The sequence below is a fragment of the Festucalex cinctus genome, chromosome 2 (genome assembly GCF_051991245.1).
Source record: "Festucalex cinctus isolate MCC-2025b chromosome 2, RoL_Fcin_1.0, whole genome shotgun sequence".
Classification (NCBI taxonomy): Eukaryota; Metazoa; Chordata; class Actinopteri; order Syngnathiformes; family Syngnathidae; genus Festucalex; species Festucalex cinctus.
The window spans coordinates 17,197,234-17,215,689 of NC_135412.1; the positions used below are offsets into that span (position 1 = coordinate 17,197,234).

The 18,456-nt window shown below is 39.6% G+C and overlaps 1 protein-coding gene and 1 long non-coding RNA gene across 3 annotated transcripts in view; one reads left to right on the top strand and one right to left on the bottom strand.

Annotated features, from left to right (window-relative positions):
• pcbp4 (poly(rC) binding protein 4) overlaps positions 1 to 18,456 on the bottom strand; it is a 68,993-nt gene that overhangs the window by 17,001 nt on the left and 33,536 nt on the right. Inside the window, exons 5-9 of the mRNA XM_077513426.1 lie at positions 17,275 to 17,391; positions 9,895 to 10,026; positions 6,960 to 7,088; positions 4,412 to 4,486; positions 2,330 to 2,401 (exon numbers count right to left, since the gene is read on the bottom strand). Coding sequence (XP_077369552.1) covers positions 2,330 to 2,401; positions 4,412 to 4,486; positions 6,960 to 7,088; positions 9,895 to 10,026; positions 17,275 to 17,391 — 525 coding nt within the window. The remainder of the gene's footprint in view (positions 1 to 2,329; positions 2,402 to 4,411; positions 4,487 to 6,959; positions 7,089 to 9,894; positions 10,027 to 17,274; positions 17,392 to 18,456) is intronic.
• Positions 6,170 to 18,456, top strand: part of LOC144013977 (uncharacterized) — a 40,398-nt gene continuing 28,111 nt past the window's right edge. Inside the window, exons 1-3 of one of the 2 annotated variants that reach the window (XR_013282378.1) lie at positions 6,170 to 6,749; positions 8,185 to 8,272; positions 9,937 to 10,131. This is a non-coding gene — a long non-coding RNA (uncharacterized LOC144013977). Of the gene's footprint in view, positions 6,750 to 8,184; positions 8,273 to 9,936; positions 10,132 to 18,456 lie in introns of those variants that run through there. The other variant, XR_013282377.1, reaches the window with a different exon arrangement.

Below are 18,456 nucleotides of genomic sequence, written 5' to 3' on the forward strand. Positions count from 1 at the left end.
AAAATTTGGAAATTTGCTGATGAGCTTCCTAAAGTTTTTGTTACTATTTTTAAAACAAAGTTTCCTAATGTCTAAGATGTGTCTAAGTTTGTATTTATTTATATATTTATTTTTAGTTTTGACACTGAATGAAGACTGTATCAACTCCAAATATCGGCCTCATCGACTACTAATAATCGGTATTGACCCTGAAAAAAATGTATATGTATGTATGTCATGAGTGACAGCATTGCCGTGTGTACATGCCGTTGTTAGTCACATAACGTAAAGCCACAGCAGAGCGCCCCCGTGTTGTCCCAGTCCATCCATCAGCCCCCAGCCGGCCCCTCCCCACTCTGCCGTGTAATTAGTGAGGCTGGTGTCTATGCAGGCCCGCGTCAATATATTTCTGGTCAGAGCAGACGGCACTCAGCTTAACTCAATTCTGCCTGACGCCAGCAGTCTGCCCGCTATCAGGAGTCCATCCGTGGCCATAAAGTGGAGATAAGAGCTGCTGGTCCTTCAAATGCATCATTCATGATGCTTTCATACTCCAAAGCACCAAACAATAACAAGTACAACAGCAATAAGATTGCGCTTTAAACGTGCAATATTTACTTGCGTAACTTATGTAGCTTTTGGTGAGCAATAACATTTCACATTAACATCATGACGTAAGTAACTTTTGGATAAATTGTACTTTAATGCAACACATCTTTTACTTTTACGTGAATATTTTTGTTAAGAGCAAATTCTACTTTTACTCTGTTGCATTTAGCTGCTGTACCCTTCTCTCAATTATTTCTTGTGCGTTTTTGTTTTGTTTTGCTTGTTTGGTGGAAGAATTTGGTCACATGACTGCTGACGTTTGATTCCATTTCGCCAATCCAACGGAGCCAGGCAGTCACATGACGGCACAAAAAGTCTCCATGGCTCCACAAAGAAGCAAGTAGCTAATTTATGGAAGCGCAGCAGAAGCAAGTGCGATGTACATTAATCTCTGCCTGGCGAACTTATTGTGCTGTTTCACAAATGTAAACATCCATCCATTCAATTTCTGCAGTTTATTCTTATTGGGACAAAACAAAGTTCATGTAAGACTATTTAATCAGCGGATATAAGCTCTTATAAAATCAACAAAAATTGGCTGATTGTGTATTTTTTTTTTGCTTTTGTTTGTTTGCTTTGTTTAATGATGTTCAAACATCCCCAAAAAGAAACAAACATATCGGCCGATTTTTCCTCACTGTTGTAAAGTTAAACAGTAAAGGACAAAATATTGTAAAACAGTCAAATGTTATTCCTGTAATTTATATATATATTTTTTATTGTAAGCATTAAGAGATAAAATTGTTTCATTGATTTTTTTACATTTTTAAATTCATCAGCTGATGATCAGTTATTGGAATTTTAGTCTGCCAAATATCAGAATAAGCATTGGCCTTAAAAATAAATAAATAAATAAATAAATACATATTTTTAAGACCATTACTTATGGCTGAATTGTCCTTAATTTGTGTTATTTTATTTTAAATTGATGTTATGTTTTGTTATTGTTGGAGTTAAAGTGATGTTGTTGGTTCATGTCTGAATTATTTACAATTTTATATTTTTGTTCTTATTGACCATGATAAACGCATTCCATACTCAGTACTTCACTGTATACTTACTTACGATTAAGTACATTTTTTTGGCGATTCTAACAGCTTAAATTCAAATCTTTTAACATTTTTATTTTTAATCAATACTTATTTTTTCAGCATTTGTATCCAATCCATATATTGCCGACATGAGGCCAAAATCTCACATGACCACATTTGGTGCATTTCATATTTTTTCACAAATATATAATATTGGTCAGTTAACAATATACGTGTGTCCTATATTATTTATTTATTTGTTTTTGGTTGCAAATTTCTGACCGTTCTAAAACTGCTTGCTGACGTTGACGATGCAATGTCAAACGAGCCGTTTTCGGGGTCTCCTGAAAAGTGCTGATTTTGGAGTTTCAAGTATTCCACCTGATGCCAGCAATTTGTTGTCGTCATACAATCGGCATATTTCTCTGTGAGCTTCATGAGAAGCAAGGCTGAACGAAAAAAAAAAGGAAAAAGGTGGTGGTATCACATTTCAGGAGGGTTTATAGCTCTTATGACAGGCTGGAACAATAGCTACAGCTTCCACTCAGCTGTTGTTTTTAATGCCACATGCCAGAGGATGGACCGTTTAAATTTGGACTGGCCACCCGAGCTCCAACGCAACCCCCCAACTTTTGGAGACGTGGGCTTATTTGTCGAGAGAGAGAGTTTGATACTGAAACAACAAAGAATTATTCTTAGACTTGACGTACCTGCTGCAGGTCAAGGCCACCCTGGGCGACTGAATACAGAGGGTGGGGTGTGAAATCCGATGCTTCAAACACCTTGAAATACATGAAAGGAAAGCAAGAAACGTTCATTACTACTAAGAATAAGTCGTATGATAATCGTGAGTCACCAAAAAAGCGTTTCCCCAAATAAATATCTGCTGGGTGCAATTTTACTCGGTATGTATCAAATTTGGTTCTGACTTTTTGAACACACCTAACAGGCTTATAAGCAATGACTCATCCACGGAGCCTTCCGCTCTCCTCTTCATTCTCCCCATGACAAGTAATACAAACGTCAATTATCACTGCGCGGCCGTTATTAAAGCCATCTCTCACTGACCTCCCGGGTTTAATTTGAACGCCTATTATGAGGGATATCGCAAACATAACACCATTCCGAAAAGCCAAAGAGCCGGACTGCTGACAGCTATGCCGAGTATCTGCAGGCCGCTGCGGTCCGAGGAGGCGGCAGGACTCCGGTCGCACTTGCTAATCTTGTGACTCACTCCGTGTAATGTGTGCGCCTTCCCCAAACGTAGCATCCCCACACACGCACGCACGCACGCACGCACGCACATGTCAATCCCACATTCCTGCCAAGGTGCGCCTTGCCCTCAACTTGTACATGCAATTTGAATTTTAGTTCTGCGTTGTAATTCTACTGAAGAATTACAACCCAGAACTTGGGTTGTAAAATGTTCTAAATTGGTTGAAAATTGAAAACCATTAAAGTGTTTGCGTATGCCGGAATCCAAAAAGACTGATAGCCGTCTTGAGTGGATTGAGTGGACCCTAAAAAGTGAATTCAGACATTTATTTCTAAAGTTAAAGACGAGGTCTTCCGTTTTCACTCAGGAAAATGCACCATATAAATACAGGATGTATACCCATTAACTCCTCCTCAATCTACACCTCTGGGCTTCTGTTAATGTGTGGTGGTGATTTTTTCCGAAACTCCCACCCCTCCAGCCTGTATTTTGCCATTTTGTGTTTGTTTTGTTAACAGCGGGACGTTTCTGTGGACAGACAGTTGTTTACCCCTCCAGCCAATCGCAGAGCGGGGGGTGGCGGGGGGCGTGTCACTCACTGTCGCCAGACGGGGCCGGGCGAATTTGTCGGCTGCATGACGTCACTCCCGCGGCAACTGGACAGCACACACTGATTTTTTTTTTTTCACTCACTCAAGCTTGTGTGAGTGAGAGGTGTTGATTGAGAAGGAGTTGATGTGTATAAATTCTGTATTTATATAGTGCATTTAGAGCCTGCCTTTAGAGAACAAACATTTGTAAACATCTGAAGATCATGTATCAGAAATAGTATTCATACGGCATGAAAAACAAAATGGGAAGGTAAACCATTTAAATTCTTTGTGTGACTTGCTAAAAACATTTCCTTTCCTTTTATTTTTATCCTATCAATCCATTAATTTTTAATGTCAATAAAAACGTGAACATTTTTTGCCAAAATATAAAAATTGAAGAGGCCCAAACCTCAGCTTCGAGTGACTAAAATTGTGAGATTTAATGTTGTGCCAGCACGATCAAAAGGTACAGCAAGTTTCATTTTAAAGAGGAAGTCTAAAGTCTAGTCTAAATATTTTAGTGGAATATGAGTAAAGCAGCAAAATCCAGCCTTTTTTTTTTTTTTTTTTTTTTTTTTTTTTAAATCTATCTCAGGGGGCGGCCATTTTACCACTTGCTGTCGACTGACGATGACATCAATATTGCTCAGGTCTCACGTAACAACCAATCACACCACAGCTTCAAAACAGGTGAGCTGTGATTGGCTGTTGCCTGAGCCCTGAGCAACATTGATGTCATCATCAGTCGATAGCAAGTATCACATATGATACGTAAGTTAAGGTTGCTACATTTTGTTTTTACTCAATTCATTTTGGCATTCAGGCGGAATTCCACAAGAATAACCACATCTGATTGTGAGTAATTTCCCCTAATGAGCCTCACATCTTGTTTACATCTTCATCATTGTGTTCATTAACATTCGGTTTGGCTGCTGGACGAAATCAGCTCAAGTGTGACTGCAAGTGTCAGTTTTCCTGCTCACCTGGTTGCCCGCGATGAGAAGGGCGGCTGGCGAAGGGCTCGGCCGATAGGGGATGGTGGCGCCCTTCGGGGGAGACTGAGGAGCCAAATAAAAAAAAAGACAAAAAAATAGAGGACAAAGTGTAAAGAAGTAAAGCGTGAAGGTGAAGTTACATGCCAACAGTGTAAGCTGCCAAGCACGGAGGACCCGAGAGCCGACGTTGCACGCTAAGCTACATTAAAGCACAATAACAATTAATGATGTTCTAAACTGCTAATGAGCTTTTTCCCGGTTTCGTGTTTTTCTTTTGTTCAAATTGGTCATTTGTTGAATAACAGGAGCTCTGCAGAGGACGATAGCTTGGAGCTTTCGCCTCCCATCAGCCGTCGCAGTGGCTCCTTTGTGGAGAAATCAAGCATCCCTTTACAGGGAGACGTTTTCAGATAAAACTCTTCAAAGGCCCACGAGACAAGGAGTTTATACACTGTGCGCGACATGGTTTAATGTAGATATCTTATCAAGTTAACCGCAGAGTTGATGGCACTGTTTTGGTGGGGGAGGGGGCTTTAAAAAAAATGTAGAGCATCTTTTTCTGCTGGAGCAGTCACAGCAAATTCTTTGTATAACTGTGCATAATTTAAATCTTAGAGCCCAAAGCAAGGAGCCGCTAGTACTGAATCCCAATGCAGCTTGCTTTGAAGAAAACCCCTGCAAACTGGATCAAACTAGCAATTAGTCAGTCAGGTCCAGCTGTAGCAGCGAAACAAAAAGGACTTGTGTACTTCCATGAAGGCACAGGAGGGAAACTGTGCTCGGGGGTTATTTTTTTTAAAGATTTTTCTTATCTCCTCTCCCGTTTCCTCAAGAGGGCTGTTTAGCTGGTGTCTAAAGGTGGCCAGACTTTCCTGTGGGCCACGTTCCGACTTCTGCACTGTCACAATCCTCAGCTCTGACATGAGAAAAGAATCTTTTGACTCCTTGTGACTCTCACCAGATTTCCATAACGCGCCGCAAAGTTCATGCTAGTAGTGTGACACAGCACACTTCAAGAGTGCCTGTGGATTTTGAAATACATCTATTATTCAAGATGAGGTGAAGATTATGATTGGTGTTAGATGTACTGATAGAAGGCCTTGCTAGCTCCGATGTCATACCACAAGTTTTATACATTTTTAAGGCTTATTTTACTATGGTCCTGCCTAGGGGTGTAACAAAAAAAAAAAACAGTTCAAACCGGAAAACCTTTTTTTTTTTTTTTTTTTTTTTTTTTTTTTAAACACGTGAGCACATTGAATTAAACCCAATTGAATCGTTCCACTTTGAAATATGCCAAGATACATATCGAATCATCTTTAATTGGAGAGCTATATCTTAGAAGGGAATGACACATTCACTGTGATGACAAGTTCATTCAAATGTAAGAAATGACAAACCAAGAAATGACAAAATAGTCATGGCATCGTACCCTTTTGGACTGAGCCATTTTTAATTGAAATGAATTGAATCGAATCGTAAGCCCACTGAGTTGAATTGAATTGTTTGATAGTGTGATGGATGGACGTCATTACACAAATGTGTTATTTCTGCTTTTGACTTTCCACGTTAAATAAAAGATATTATATTGAATGCATGTCACTCACCTCCACACTAGTCGGTTTCCTCCTCGCTCCAAAAGTGTGGTTCTTTGCTGCGTCGTGATGTTTGTTTACCCCTGCTTGGCTATTTCTGATGAGTTGCCCGCGAGAAGCAAGCACTCACGCCCGGCAAGATCACAGGGGTTCACGCTGGAGAGTTGAGTTCACGCGATAACAACCGTGTATAGAGAGTACTATTTGTAAACATTAGCCACGATTGCCTGTTGTCACATCATGGGTAAGTACGTTTTGTGTTTAAATAATGTTGTTTTGTCATGTTTAATGTATTCTAAGCTTCTTTTTTTTTTGTCTTTTGAATGTCCGACTCTGCCTGCTATGTTAGCTAGCCCCCCCACCAAAAAAAGAAATTGCAAACGGTTTTATTTTGAAATATACCAGACTTACCTTGATGCCGACACCTGACTTCCTTTCCGTCGTGTAATTTGTTTATCTTCATGAAAATGTACATGCGGAATCCGTAAAAAAATTTAACACTTGCGGAAACGGCTACTGTACAGAAAACGTACCGTGTCCGTTCCCCAGTCAGTGTAAATTGGGCGTTATAGACACGTGTATTTATTTGTATGATACACACTGTGGCATTTTCGAAAACACTGCAGAGAAATAAATGTATTCAACTGACAAAGACCAAGATTCCTTGCGACTGGAACTAAGTGGAGAATAATAATAATGGTAAAGACAATCCAGTGCCCCATTCAATCGAGGTATTCCGAATACGTTTATATGAACAAGAATTCATGTTTCAAAAGGGGTAACCCTGGGGTCTTATTCGGCTTGTGAGCACATTCAAGTTTTTGCGCATGTTTATATGACCTTTCAAAACCTGAAAATTGTCACTATTTGTGTTTTCAAAGCATGTGTTTTGTTTTTGACTGCATGTAAACGTACTCTACGACATAAGTGATGTTTCCTACCTCCAGGATGACCGCACAGATGAGTTTGACACACTGGATTACAGAGTCCTGATTGCCAGATATCGTCACTCCTCGCTCAGTGGAGTTGGGCAGCAAATCCCCCGCCACTTGTATCTGAGCTCCGGTGCTCTGCAAACGACAGGAGTGTTTCAAAGGAAGATTAGGCTGATAAGACAAGTTGCTATTACATTTATACTTCCCCGTGTGGGCCGGCTGCGAGCCTGATGACCTTCCACGTTAGTGATAAAGGAGCCCGACCATGTTGCAGTATGTTTAGGGAAGTGAAGCACAATGCTCTTAATGACTGCAGCTGAGGCAAGGACTATAAATTTATCATGCAGCTGATGTCACTATCAGAGTTATTTGAAAGGCACAAAAAAAAGCACTGCAGAGAACTGCGGAAAATTTTGCGAGGCAATGCCAAGATCTTAAACGTCCTTGGCAATACATTTGTTCATTTGGGCCTAAAATGTTGACACATGGTAAACCTACTGACGCATAATAAAAAGTGAATCTCTATTATCCTATTACTGAATTGTCTCATTACATTCCTTCGTTAGTGGTTATAATGATCTGAGGCTCTAATGAGGCACTCACCAAAGAGAAGATCAAAGGCTAATTCTTCCATTGTGATTGTATTTGCTTACTGTATCGACAATCTTGCATGCTTTTTTGATTTCAGTCTTTTTAGCAGTGTTATTTATAAACTCGCACGACTTAGCCCCCCTAACGCTTGTTTCACAGTCGGATGGGTAATCCTTGAAACATTCCATATTCCACTGAGGATAAAAACTTGACTCATCCAGTGTCAGCGTGAGTTCAAAATGTTACGTGGAACACTTTGCTTCATACAATGAAAACTAATGACCTTCCCACCAGCCTCAGTTGTACTTTACAGTTAATTAGGGAATGTTAGCATGCTAATTTGAACACGAGGGATACCTGCTGAGCAACCACTTGAGAGCCTTTCTGCAGATATTCGGGTCATGACTGTATCAGTGCTTAGGCATCGAAAAAGCTTTGGTTCCATCTATTCATTTTCAACAGTATGTTGCTTGTCGTCATTTGGGTCATCACGAGTGAGCTGGAGCCTCCCCCGCTGACTTTAAAAGGCGTCTCTCGCTGGCGGACACGTCGCTGCGATTGCCGTGACCGTTGTGACTGCTGTGACACCTGATTAGTGTACTGTGATTCAGGAGTCCAAAATATTTTGCCTTCTCACCAGGGCGACGTGACATGGCAGAGATCCTGTGCCCGAGTGAAGCTGTCTCGATGACGATACCAAGCCAGCGTGGGTTCAGTCACGTGGTCTGGTACGTCAAGCGTTTTCGCGTAGCAGTGACGTAGTGGATCTTTGAGAGTTCGCACAGACTTTGCGGAGATGTCTTCCCAGTTACAGACAGAACTGCCGTAAAGTCCTGTGTATAATACGGTCCCTTGATTTGCTGGGGATTTGCTTTATGATATTGGCCGTTAACCAACTATTTTTTTATTGAGTGTTTCCACAACTTCTCGTAGACCTGATGTAAACTTGAAAGTCTCCAAAAGGTCTCTGAAAATCTGAAACATGTTTGAAGTTACCACAACTCCCTGGCAACCTGGCTGGTCTCCAGGAGATCGTGGAGACAAAAACTCGAGTCGCCATCAGGTTGTCGCCAACTAGTAGGAGTGTATCGACATATAGATATTGTGATAAATCGGGAGACGAGTATCTTTATATCGATACACCTACACTAAGTATCGCGATATTTGTAGTTAATATACAGCCACTATACCGACTCCATTGTTCATTACTTATTGAGCAATTACTTGGTGGGCCGCTAGGGGGAGCCCCTCATAAGAGTGGTGGGGAAATGTACGGAAGTCTTCAGGTGAAGAAGACTCATGAGCTAACTTTTACTTGTGTAAGACATTTATCTGTCCAGCAAGTTTTTCATACGTTTCTATGAAAAATGTGTATTATATTTTCAATTTTAACATTTTAAAACCAATTTTATGTTTCGACTTTTTGAAGCACACAATTTCTGAGGAATATTAATATTGATTTCATTGGATTTAATATTTGAGTAATTTTATTTATTTATTTTTCAATGGTAGACAAAATATCGTGTCACAGGTTATAAAATGAAGCAACTGACTATGTAACTGAGTGACATGTTGCATGACAATAGTGTTTAAGAAAGACAAAATTTGTTCACAAGAAGTGGTCTCTGTTAAGAAGACATTTGTAATCGCTTAAAAAAAATACACTTAAAGTACTCACTGTGAAGAAGACACCAGTTTTAATATTGTGTTTCCGTGATGGTACAAAAAGAAACTAAAAACATCAGTTTATGTCTTTAGTTTTAGCGTAGATTATTGTGGATTTATACCTGACCAATATATCGATAATCACGGCATCATCGTATCGCGATAATAGTTATCGTGAACCTTGTATCGCGTATCGTATCGTGAGGTATCCAGAGGTTCCCACGCCTGCCAACTAGTGTCCATCTGTTCTCTCGACCAGTGAGATTTGCAGAAGTGGGGTACAACCTGGATGATTTTAAGTCAGTTCCAGAGAACATAGAAAATCATTTTCACTCATATTTACACCTATATAAGCCACTTAGAGGCTACAATTAACCTAAGAAGCAAGTTTTTGGAATGAGGGAGTAGAACCCAGAGAAAAAAAAACGCTAAGCAATGGGAGTATGCGAGTGAAAACCTCATTGCCATTTTTTTTATTTTTTTTTGCTACATTTCATGACTGAGTTATTATATATATATATATATATATATATATATATATATATATATATATATATATATATATATATATATATATATATATATATATATATATATAGCCTCAATGCAAATTTATAACTTGTACATGGCGATATCTATTTGTATTCCTGGGTTCATTCATTCTATCGACTTGGAGGAATGTTACCTCTCTGATCTCCTTTATCTTCGCCCCTCCTTTGCCGATAAGAGAGCCACATTGGCTGGCAGGGATGACCAGCCGCAGGGTGACCGGTGGCTTGGAGCTGATGGTGCCGTTGGCCACCAGCGCTGTCAGGTCCTGTCAGAGATGCACAGCAACAGTCAGCAGGATAAAGAAAGGAGAAGAGAACAAAGCGCAAGAGAGACAGCCCGGGAGGAAAATGAAAGGCAGCTGGGCATCCAAGGTGGAATGTGTAAGGGGGTGAGGGGGGGGGACCACTCAAGGTTAATACGACTTTGAATCCACATCATTTTATTGGTCACACTGGGCTTTGCTTGTACAGCAAGGTTTTCATATTGGATTTGTCACAAAAACAAGAATCTAAAGCTGAAGTAACCATTCATGCATCACAGTTGATTTTTAAAAATATATACGCTACTCTAATCGATCCATTCATAATGCAGCAGACGTCAGTGTCCACTAATTGCAACACGTGCAAATACAGAAACACAAAATGTACTCTGTAATATTGTTCTTAAAAAAAAAATAATAATAAAATAAAAAAAAATAAAAGAGTAACAACATAATTAAACAGAATTACAGTTGGTCAGGATTTGTTGCTGCAGTTCAATCCAATGTGCTGTGCCTGCATTGGCCACTAGGAGGCAGTACAGTATATAATAATCATGCAGACACAAACGAAGAAGAATCTTCTGCTGTATGTAAAATGCAGTAATCTTTGGGTTGTGAGTATTGACATGATCTGAATGTGTTTGTCCACCATTTGTGTTCAAATATTCATCGTTTAGAGGTTTCTAAAACCACCACTATCAATACTAACATTAGCGTGTCAGTGGTCCATTAGCCTGGCAAGATCCATCTGGTACCTCTCCACAGTAATTTCTTCGGGAAAAGGCGGGGCATTCTGTTCAATAATTCGAGCTGATTGGACGATGTGACATACTACACGTTTGTTTTAAACAATCTCGGCCACGGGTGAAAATTTCAAAATGTCATCTCCGTTCATGTCGAAGGCTGGAAAAGGACGAACATCTTACCAGCTAGAAATGCACCAAGCGCCTCTCGCTGTTCAACATTCAACAAGGAAACAGTGAGAAATACCGCGAGAACAGAATTAATTGTAGCGTCCATTCGTCCATGTTGGGTTTGTTTATTAGCCCCAGCGTCGGCGCTGGTTTCGTCACAGTTCCATATCCCGCCCCCAAACACAATGACGCTCTGTGATTGGTCCGAACAACGGCGGTTATCTGCGGGAGCGGATGATTTGCAGATGATTTTTATACAAAACTAACCAGAAAATTTCTCACAGAACTTCCAAAAAGTGAAACAATGTCACATCATGTTAAAGTGCCAGAGCGAGAGCTGTTTCAAAGGGAGTTGTTCTACTTGATCATCATCTCATTTGAAAGGATCATTGGAAGGTTGAATGAAGAATCAGCGTTAATGAGCATGTCTTCATTTGTGACGTCACACTCAGTTTGATGCCAGTTTAGCGCAATCAAGCTCTCAACCGGCATTTATACGAGAGTGAAGCAACACGGCCGCAACCACTTCATATCAAATTCCCACTTTCAAATTCAGTGTGTCTGTAGATCATCTTTCTAAATACCGCCTATCTGCATATGCATATAATTTGGATCGCTAATGATTGTATATTTTTTGTGTGTAACCAATATCATTATTCACACTTAATCATTTATGAAACACGTTAGGGTACAGTATGAGTTAATTCTGACATTTTTAGTTTCAAGTTAAAGCAGAATTGTTTTGACTTTTTTTTTCTCTTTTTCCTCACCAAAGCCATCAAACATCATGAGTGGGAGGAGACGGCGCTTTTAATTAATGAGAAGAGCAACCGAGTGAACCTTTGAAATGCAAATACACTCTGCTGTTTCACTTTCGCTCAGCTAATGTGCGACGCAAAACGAAATATGCGAGGCCTGCTTGGCAATGAATCTACTTTATGTCGTGGATGTGTAACCCGGAGAAATTGTATCTCCTAAAAGCAACGCGCAAATCGCTCAACTTTCAAGTTCCAAATGCAGTTTATGATGTGTTTCTTTGTATCTATTTTTAGCCTCTCCGACGTCGCCTCTCGTTAGAAGTGAGCAGGAGCTCGTCTGTGCAGTCGCCAGACTTTCTTGATTTGATCTAAAAATATGGGGAATGTATTAATAACTTTGAACATTCCAACAGTTTTCCTGCAATTATGTGGTGGAAAGTAACCAAGTACAAAGATTTTGTTTTTATTTTACTTCAGATGCTCTGCCTCTTACTATCTCTTAATATCTGTACTATTGCTTTCTACTCCTCCCTAGGAAACAATCTTTGTCACTGTATGTATTTTTTATTTTTATTTTTTGCTCATACATACCTGTTTTCAGTTAAGTCCTAAATTGTCCTGCCAGAATTTAGCTTGTAGCAAAGCTTTGTGTCCGGCATATTTATTTATTTTCTTCTCAATATGAGCATTTTGCAAGTTCATAAAAGAGAGACATTATTTTCTGTGCTGTTTTTTGTTGTTTGTTTTGTTTTGTTTTTTTTACTGTGCCAACTGCTAAGTTATCAAACATGGTACCGTATATGATCGACAGTCAGTAATAAGTATTATTATTTTTTACTTTTGTACTTACAAATGTTTCAAATGCTGTACTTTTTTTAAAACTTGTTTTTTTTTTTTAATCCCTTTTTAATATTTGTCAAAACTGCCAGTGTAAATCTGACCTAACTGCAGCACATTAGTAAAATTAACTGTGAGAGGGGAAAACAAAAAACTAGGGGTGTCAGGCGATTAAAATTTTTAATTGTAATTAATCGTTTGATTAATCACAAATTTCATATCTGTTCTAAATGTACATTTTTTTCCCCCAAGTTTTCATACTCGTTAACCAAAAAGTGGAAAATGCAAAACAAATGCTGAACTAATAGAAATATGGCTGCATCTTTTAGTCATTAATACAGTAATTTCATAATTCAAAAAACCGAGTTAAAATTAAAAATATGTACTGTAAAAACGAGTGTGATATTAATTTGTATTGAGGTCATTTTTCTGCCACTAAATGGCATAATTGCATTTGTAAGACGGCAGTGACAGCTCAGTGCATTTTTCTTTTTATATTAAGAGCTATCTAATCTCTACTAACTTGAAATAACATTTTTAAAATTGTAAAATACAACTTGACCCCAGTCTCCACAAATGTATGCATTATGATTAAATTTATCACTGCAAAATTTTGACGTGGACGTGTCTGCTGCATCGCGACTGGAATTCCCCCAGTACAGGCTTTCCAAATGGGGCGGTCATTAATCGCGTGTTATAAAAATTAGTGGTGTTAAAGCAGTGTTTCTCAATTCCGGTCCTCAGGCCCCCCTAGCCAGCCCGTTTTCCATGTCTCCCAATTGCAACACATGTGAGTATCGTTATCAGGCTTCTCCAGAGCTGGCTGATTAGCTGTCATTGGAATCAGCTGCATTGGCAATTGGAGACATGGAAAACAGGCTGGCTAGGGGGGCCTGAGGACCGGAATTGAGAAACACTGGGTTAAAGGAACTGTAAATTAACTATTTTGATACCTCTACAGGGGCGGCACGGTAGTCGAGTGGTTAGCACGTCCGCCTCCCAGTTCTGAGGTCTCCGGTTCGAGTCCAGGCTCGGACCTTCCTGGGTGGAGTTTGCATGTTCTCCCCTGTGCCCGCGTGGGTCTTCTCCGGGTACTCCGGTCTCCTCCCACATTCCAAAGACATGCATGGCAGGTTAATTGGGCGCTCCGAATTGTCCCTAGGTGTGCGTGTGAGTGTGGATGGTTGTTCGTCTCTGTGTGCCCTGCGATTGGCTGGCAACCAGTCCAGGGTGTACCCCGCCTACTGCCCAGAGCCAGCTGAGATAGGCGCCAGCAAGCCCCCGCGACCCTTGTGAGGAATAAGCGGTCAAGAAAATGGATGGATGGATACCTCTACAAATTATAAAACAAAATCTTGTCCCTCTAATTAGATTTTTCAGAAACAATGTGACGGGGAAAATCAACCAATCACAGACAAAAGGTGTTAAATGGTGAGGTGATACTCGTGATCCGTTAACCTGCTGCCTCAACCTGTTTTGTTGGGCAGAATTAGCAACATTTCTGCTGTATGCAAAAGTTTGTTGCCTCGTTTTTTAATTGATTATTCCTAGAAAAATAATAATAAAACCTAAAACCGAAAACATTTAGGGCTCTCCATAGACTGCCGCGATTTGATTGCCATGTTTGAAGCCATGACTAACCTGTGTTTGTCTGCAAAATTACTAACATCGCGTCTAGCCCGCATCCTCGTAGAGTTATGCCACAACGCAGCACTGGATTTATTTGGTAATGAAAATCGAGCCCATATTGTCATGCTAGTAGATTCCCTCTTGAAAGGGGTGCCTGAATGAAAGAACACAACTTCTACTTTTACCAGTTTTCTCTATCACAAGTATGTATACTTCTACTTAAGTATAGGTTGAGCAAAATGGCCACTTCTCAACAACTGCTGCAGGGTTGAATCCCTGCAGCGTATTGCCCTGTGGCCAGGATAAGTAGCCCTGATAACATGAAGCCTGTGAACATTTTTGCGTGATCCTCACGCGGCTTCGTCATTATTCGTGCAAGTGCAGTTTGAGATTACGCGAGCGCACCTTCCAGGCCCTCTGGTGTGTTTTTTGCACTGCAGAAAAAGAGGCGGAGGTGCTCGTTTCCTTAATGAAAGCGTGCTGCTGAGACCCAAACAATTTGAACACTCGGTGACCAGCAGGAGGGTTATTCCCTTTTGTTTTATTTTTATTAAAGTCGAGCATGGTGGCACACAATGCGGCAGTCAATATGTTGCCATGGAAACTGAAGTGTTTCTCCCGCTCACAACTTTGAATAGAGGCGAAGAGAGAGAAATCTTTAATGAGTTGACTGCTGTTCCTGTTTTCTCATCATTGTCCGCTGTGACACCATTTTAATTAGAGGTGGAGGTGAACGGTCACCATGGAGACGATTCCCATTCTATTACTCCTTGGTAAACAACAACAACCCATGAAGTGTTCTACACTACTTGTTTAGATCGAGTGATTTATCCAACTGTAAGAATTGATCATGTGAAAAGTCATTGTTCATTTATCTTGAAGCAGTTGACTAAATTGAGTGCAGTACTTAACTACAACCAGCAGAGGTGCTGTTGATTTTATCACAACCATACCTGTATTTTTCGCCTCAGACAGTTTTTGATCTCTTTAAGTGGAAGCCAGACTAAAGAAAACCCACACAAACACATGAGCATCTAAAAAAATTCAAAGGCTATCGTTATTATGATCAATATACTGTATATTAGTTCACGTGCGCTCCAATCAATTCAACACTAGTTGAAAATATGTATGGTAAAACCTCTTTATCTCATTTGAGACTACCCCAGCTGCTTTCAGATTTCCAACTGGATGTTATCAGTTTCTGTTGTCTTTGTGTAATTAAATTATTCTGAAGATTTGCAAAAAAAAAAAAAAAAAAGTCTTAAATCAAGTTTTAGGACTTTGACAGACTTAAAAATAACTTCCAATATGTACTTAATTATTTGTGTGATTTTATCTAGAACCTATTTTAAATATGACTAGATGATAAAAGAGAATCTGCATTGAATACATTAAAGATAAATAAAACTATACCTGCAAAGGTTATAAACGTAAAGTACTTTGTCATGAACCACCTAAACAAGATCATAATAACATTATGAAACTAAAATCACAAATGGTCATTGATCATATGGTGCATTTTTGTTAAATAATGGAGCTGATTAATATTGAGTGCAGCTAAAACACCAATTAATCAACTTAGTACTTGGAGAAACTCTATATAACGGCAATTGATAATTCATGTGACTAATGTAATTTGCCGGCATCACATCTTGAGCCGCTACTTCACATCCGTTCAACAAGCGTGTTTCACCTATCTGGAAGCTCATCAAATTCTAGTGGAAATAATATTTAGCTCTCTATTACTTGTGTTGGGAGGCTAATTGAAAGTGCTGAGAGCACATTAGAGACACTGCTGAGATGAAGCTGAGGAAATGATTTTTGTATCATGGGGACAAATAGCTTTCAGTTCTTTTATTTCCTCCTCCATCCATCACGGGCAAATAATTTCATTTATTCTGCCTGGTATCTTGATAACCTTACAAGTCTGCTCCTGCGTTTGCATCCAGAAGAAATGTAAAAAACACAAAATACATTTTTTCACATTTTGATATTACAGTATTTTTGTTTGGACAACTCATCAGTACATCTATAGAAGATATGATATGGCGTCGAAGCTTCGTAGAATGTATTCCACCTCTTTGAAAACCGTCAGCAAGATAGATATTTATCTCTTTCAGAGAAATCATAAACATGATTAATGTCCTCATGTTAATGAATACCATTATTTGCTACGACAGCTCGACTGGCATGGATTTTTTTTTCCCAGCTAATTCCAATATTAGGCAGAAAAAAAAAATCCGTTAACAGATTAGTGGCCAATTTAGTGAAAACAAAACCAAACAAATGTGAAGTACAGGCAGAACATTTGACTGCTTGACAACACTTTGTCCTTTAGTATTTGTTTACCTTCACAACAGAGGAAAAATCAGCAAAATTTGACCGATTCCCCGCGTATTTTGTGAGGGGAATGAGTGCTTGAACGTCATTATATAAAATATGTACAAAAATAAATACATAAAAAAGATGGTTTAAGCGTGTCTGCAGGAGGGAGGCAGACTAGTTGGATAAAAATAAAAATAAAAAGCATCATGATCGACTGCTTGTCCTCATTTCCTTTACTGAGAGGACGCTACAATTTTTGTTTGTCTTTTCAAAATTACAAGAAGGATTTGGACACATGACTGACATGACGATTTCAGACTGCTTGTCAGCTCGCATCAGCGGCTGCTTTCTTGCTTGTGTTTTTGTTTTATTTGAGGATAGACTTTAATATTTGCAAGTGACCGTGCTTCCGGTCTGATTTTTGCTAAATTACTTACATTCACTTGAGGCACCGCTGTTGGTGTGCTGCGCGAACCCACTACCTGATGATTTCAGTGAGGCGTGTTGTCGCCAAAACCTGTGAACCCCAATTCATCGACCTCAAGCAATAACTGTCCTTTCGGAGCGGTAAAGTCAAAAAGTTTGAGTCGTTCGTTCAACCCCTAATTCCCGCTAACTTGTCTTGTTAACATGAAAAATAAGATGCAAAGGGAACTAATGAGATATCTCCTAATCCTCAATGACGAATGAATCCATTAAGACGTGTGTCTCAATGCATGCCCATATAATGTATAACAGCTTATTGAAAAGCAGCTGAAGACACTCATTATTTGAACAGAAGTTGTCACTACCTCTTCTAGTTTGTATGTGATCATGGTGAAGGCTCTGAAGACGCTTTCTGTGGATCCAGTGATGGTGATGATCCGCTCTGGACAGGAACCTTCTGAGATGTTGACCCGAGCACTGCTCTGTAGGGACACAAGTCAACAGATGTGACACTTGTAACTTCACTTTGAATGGTGACTTTGTTTGATTTTAGGATGAGTTGTGTTTTTTCCTGTATTGGTTGTTGGTTGGTTACTAGTGTAACTCAAAATGGCAGTGGGAGACTGTTGAATGGACCACGAAAGGATGACATCATTGTGTCTGCCTGAGTGGCTTCAAACACATCTGACCCCAGATCTGCCCGCACAAATTTCAACTGGCTTCGAGCTGGTAAAAAAAAAACAGGGTGTCCGTGTCGAACAAGTTACCCATCGTCCCTGTTTTACCAGCCACTGCTTGCTTGGCACTAAACTAACTGGCACTAAACTAATTGGCTCGATTGCTATCGTGGCAATTCACTGTCCTACCACAGCTCTTCTAAGTTACTAATCTTCACTTTACAATGGTAAATAAACTACACTTTTGAATAGGGATGTAACAATAACGGCAATATTGTGATATCGCGATATTAAAACTGCCACAATATATCATCGTAGTCATGTTACAATATTAAAAGCAGCACATCTGTCAGGTTGATTTCCATCTGTACAATTCTAGTACCCTCTGGTGGCTTTTTTTTTTTTTTTTTTTTTTTTTTTTTTTTTAAGTGTAGTTTAATTTTCATACGACATGTTTTGGTCATTCTATGTTTAAAATCACGCTAATGGTCAGATGAAGGGGGAATATGCGTACGTATGCATGCGTAATATGCTTGTGAACCGAGTCAATATATGAGGAGGAACTCAATGTGTGCCTGTACTAGCAAGTAAGTGCCTCAATATTGAGGATTATTAGAGATGTATGTTGTTTACCGTAATTTCCGGCCTATAAGCCGCAATTTTTTTCACACGGTTTCAACCCTGCGGCTTATACAATGATGCGGTTAATTTACGCTAGGGGCGCTCGAGCAGAAAAGGTAAGAGTGAGACAGGTGGAATATATGTGTCGAGGGAGACGCAAGTTTAGTGTAACTTGGCGCTTTGTGCATGAATAAAATGAGCATGAACAGACCCTCATCATGGAAAATACAAGAAGTCTCAGTGACTTTT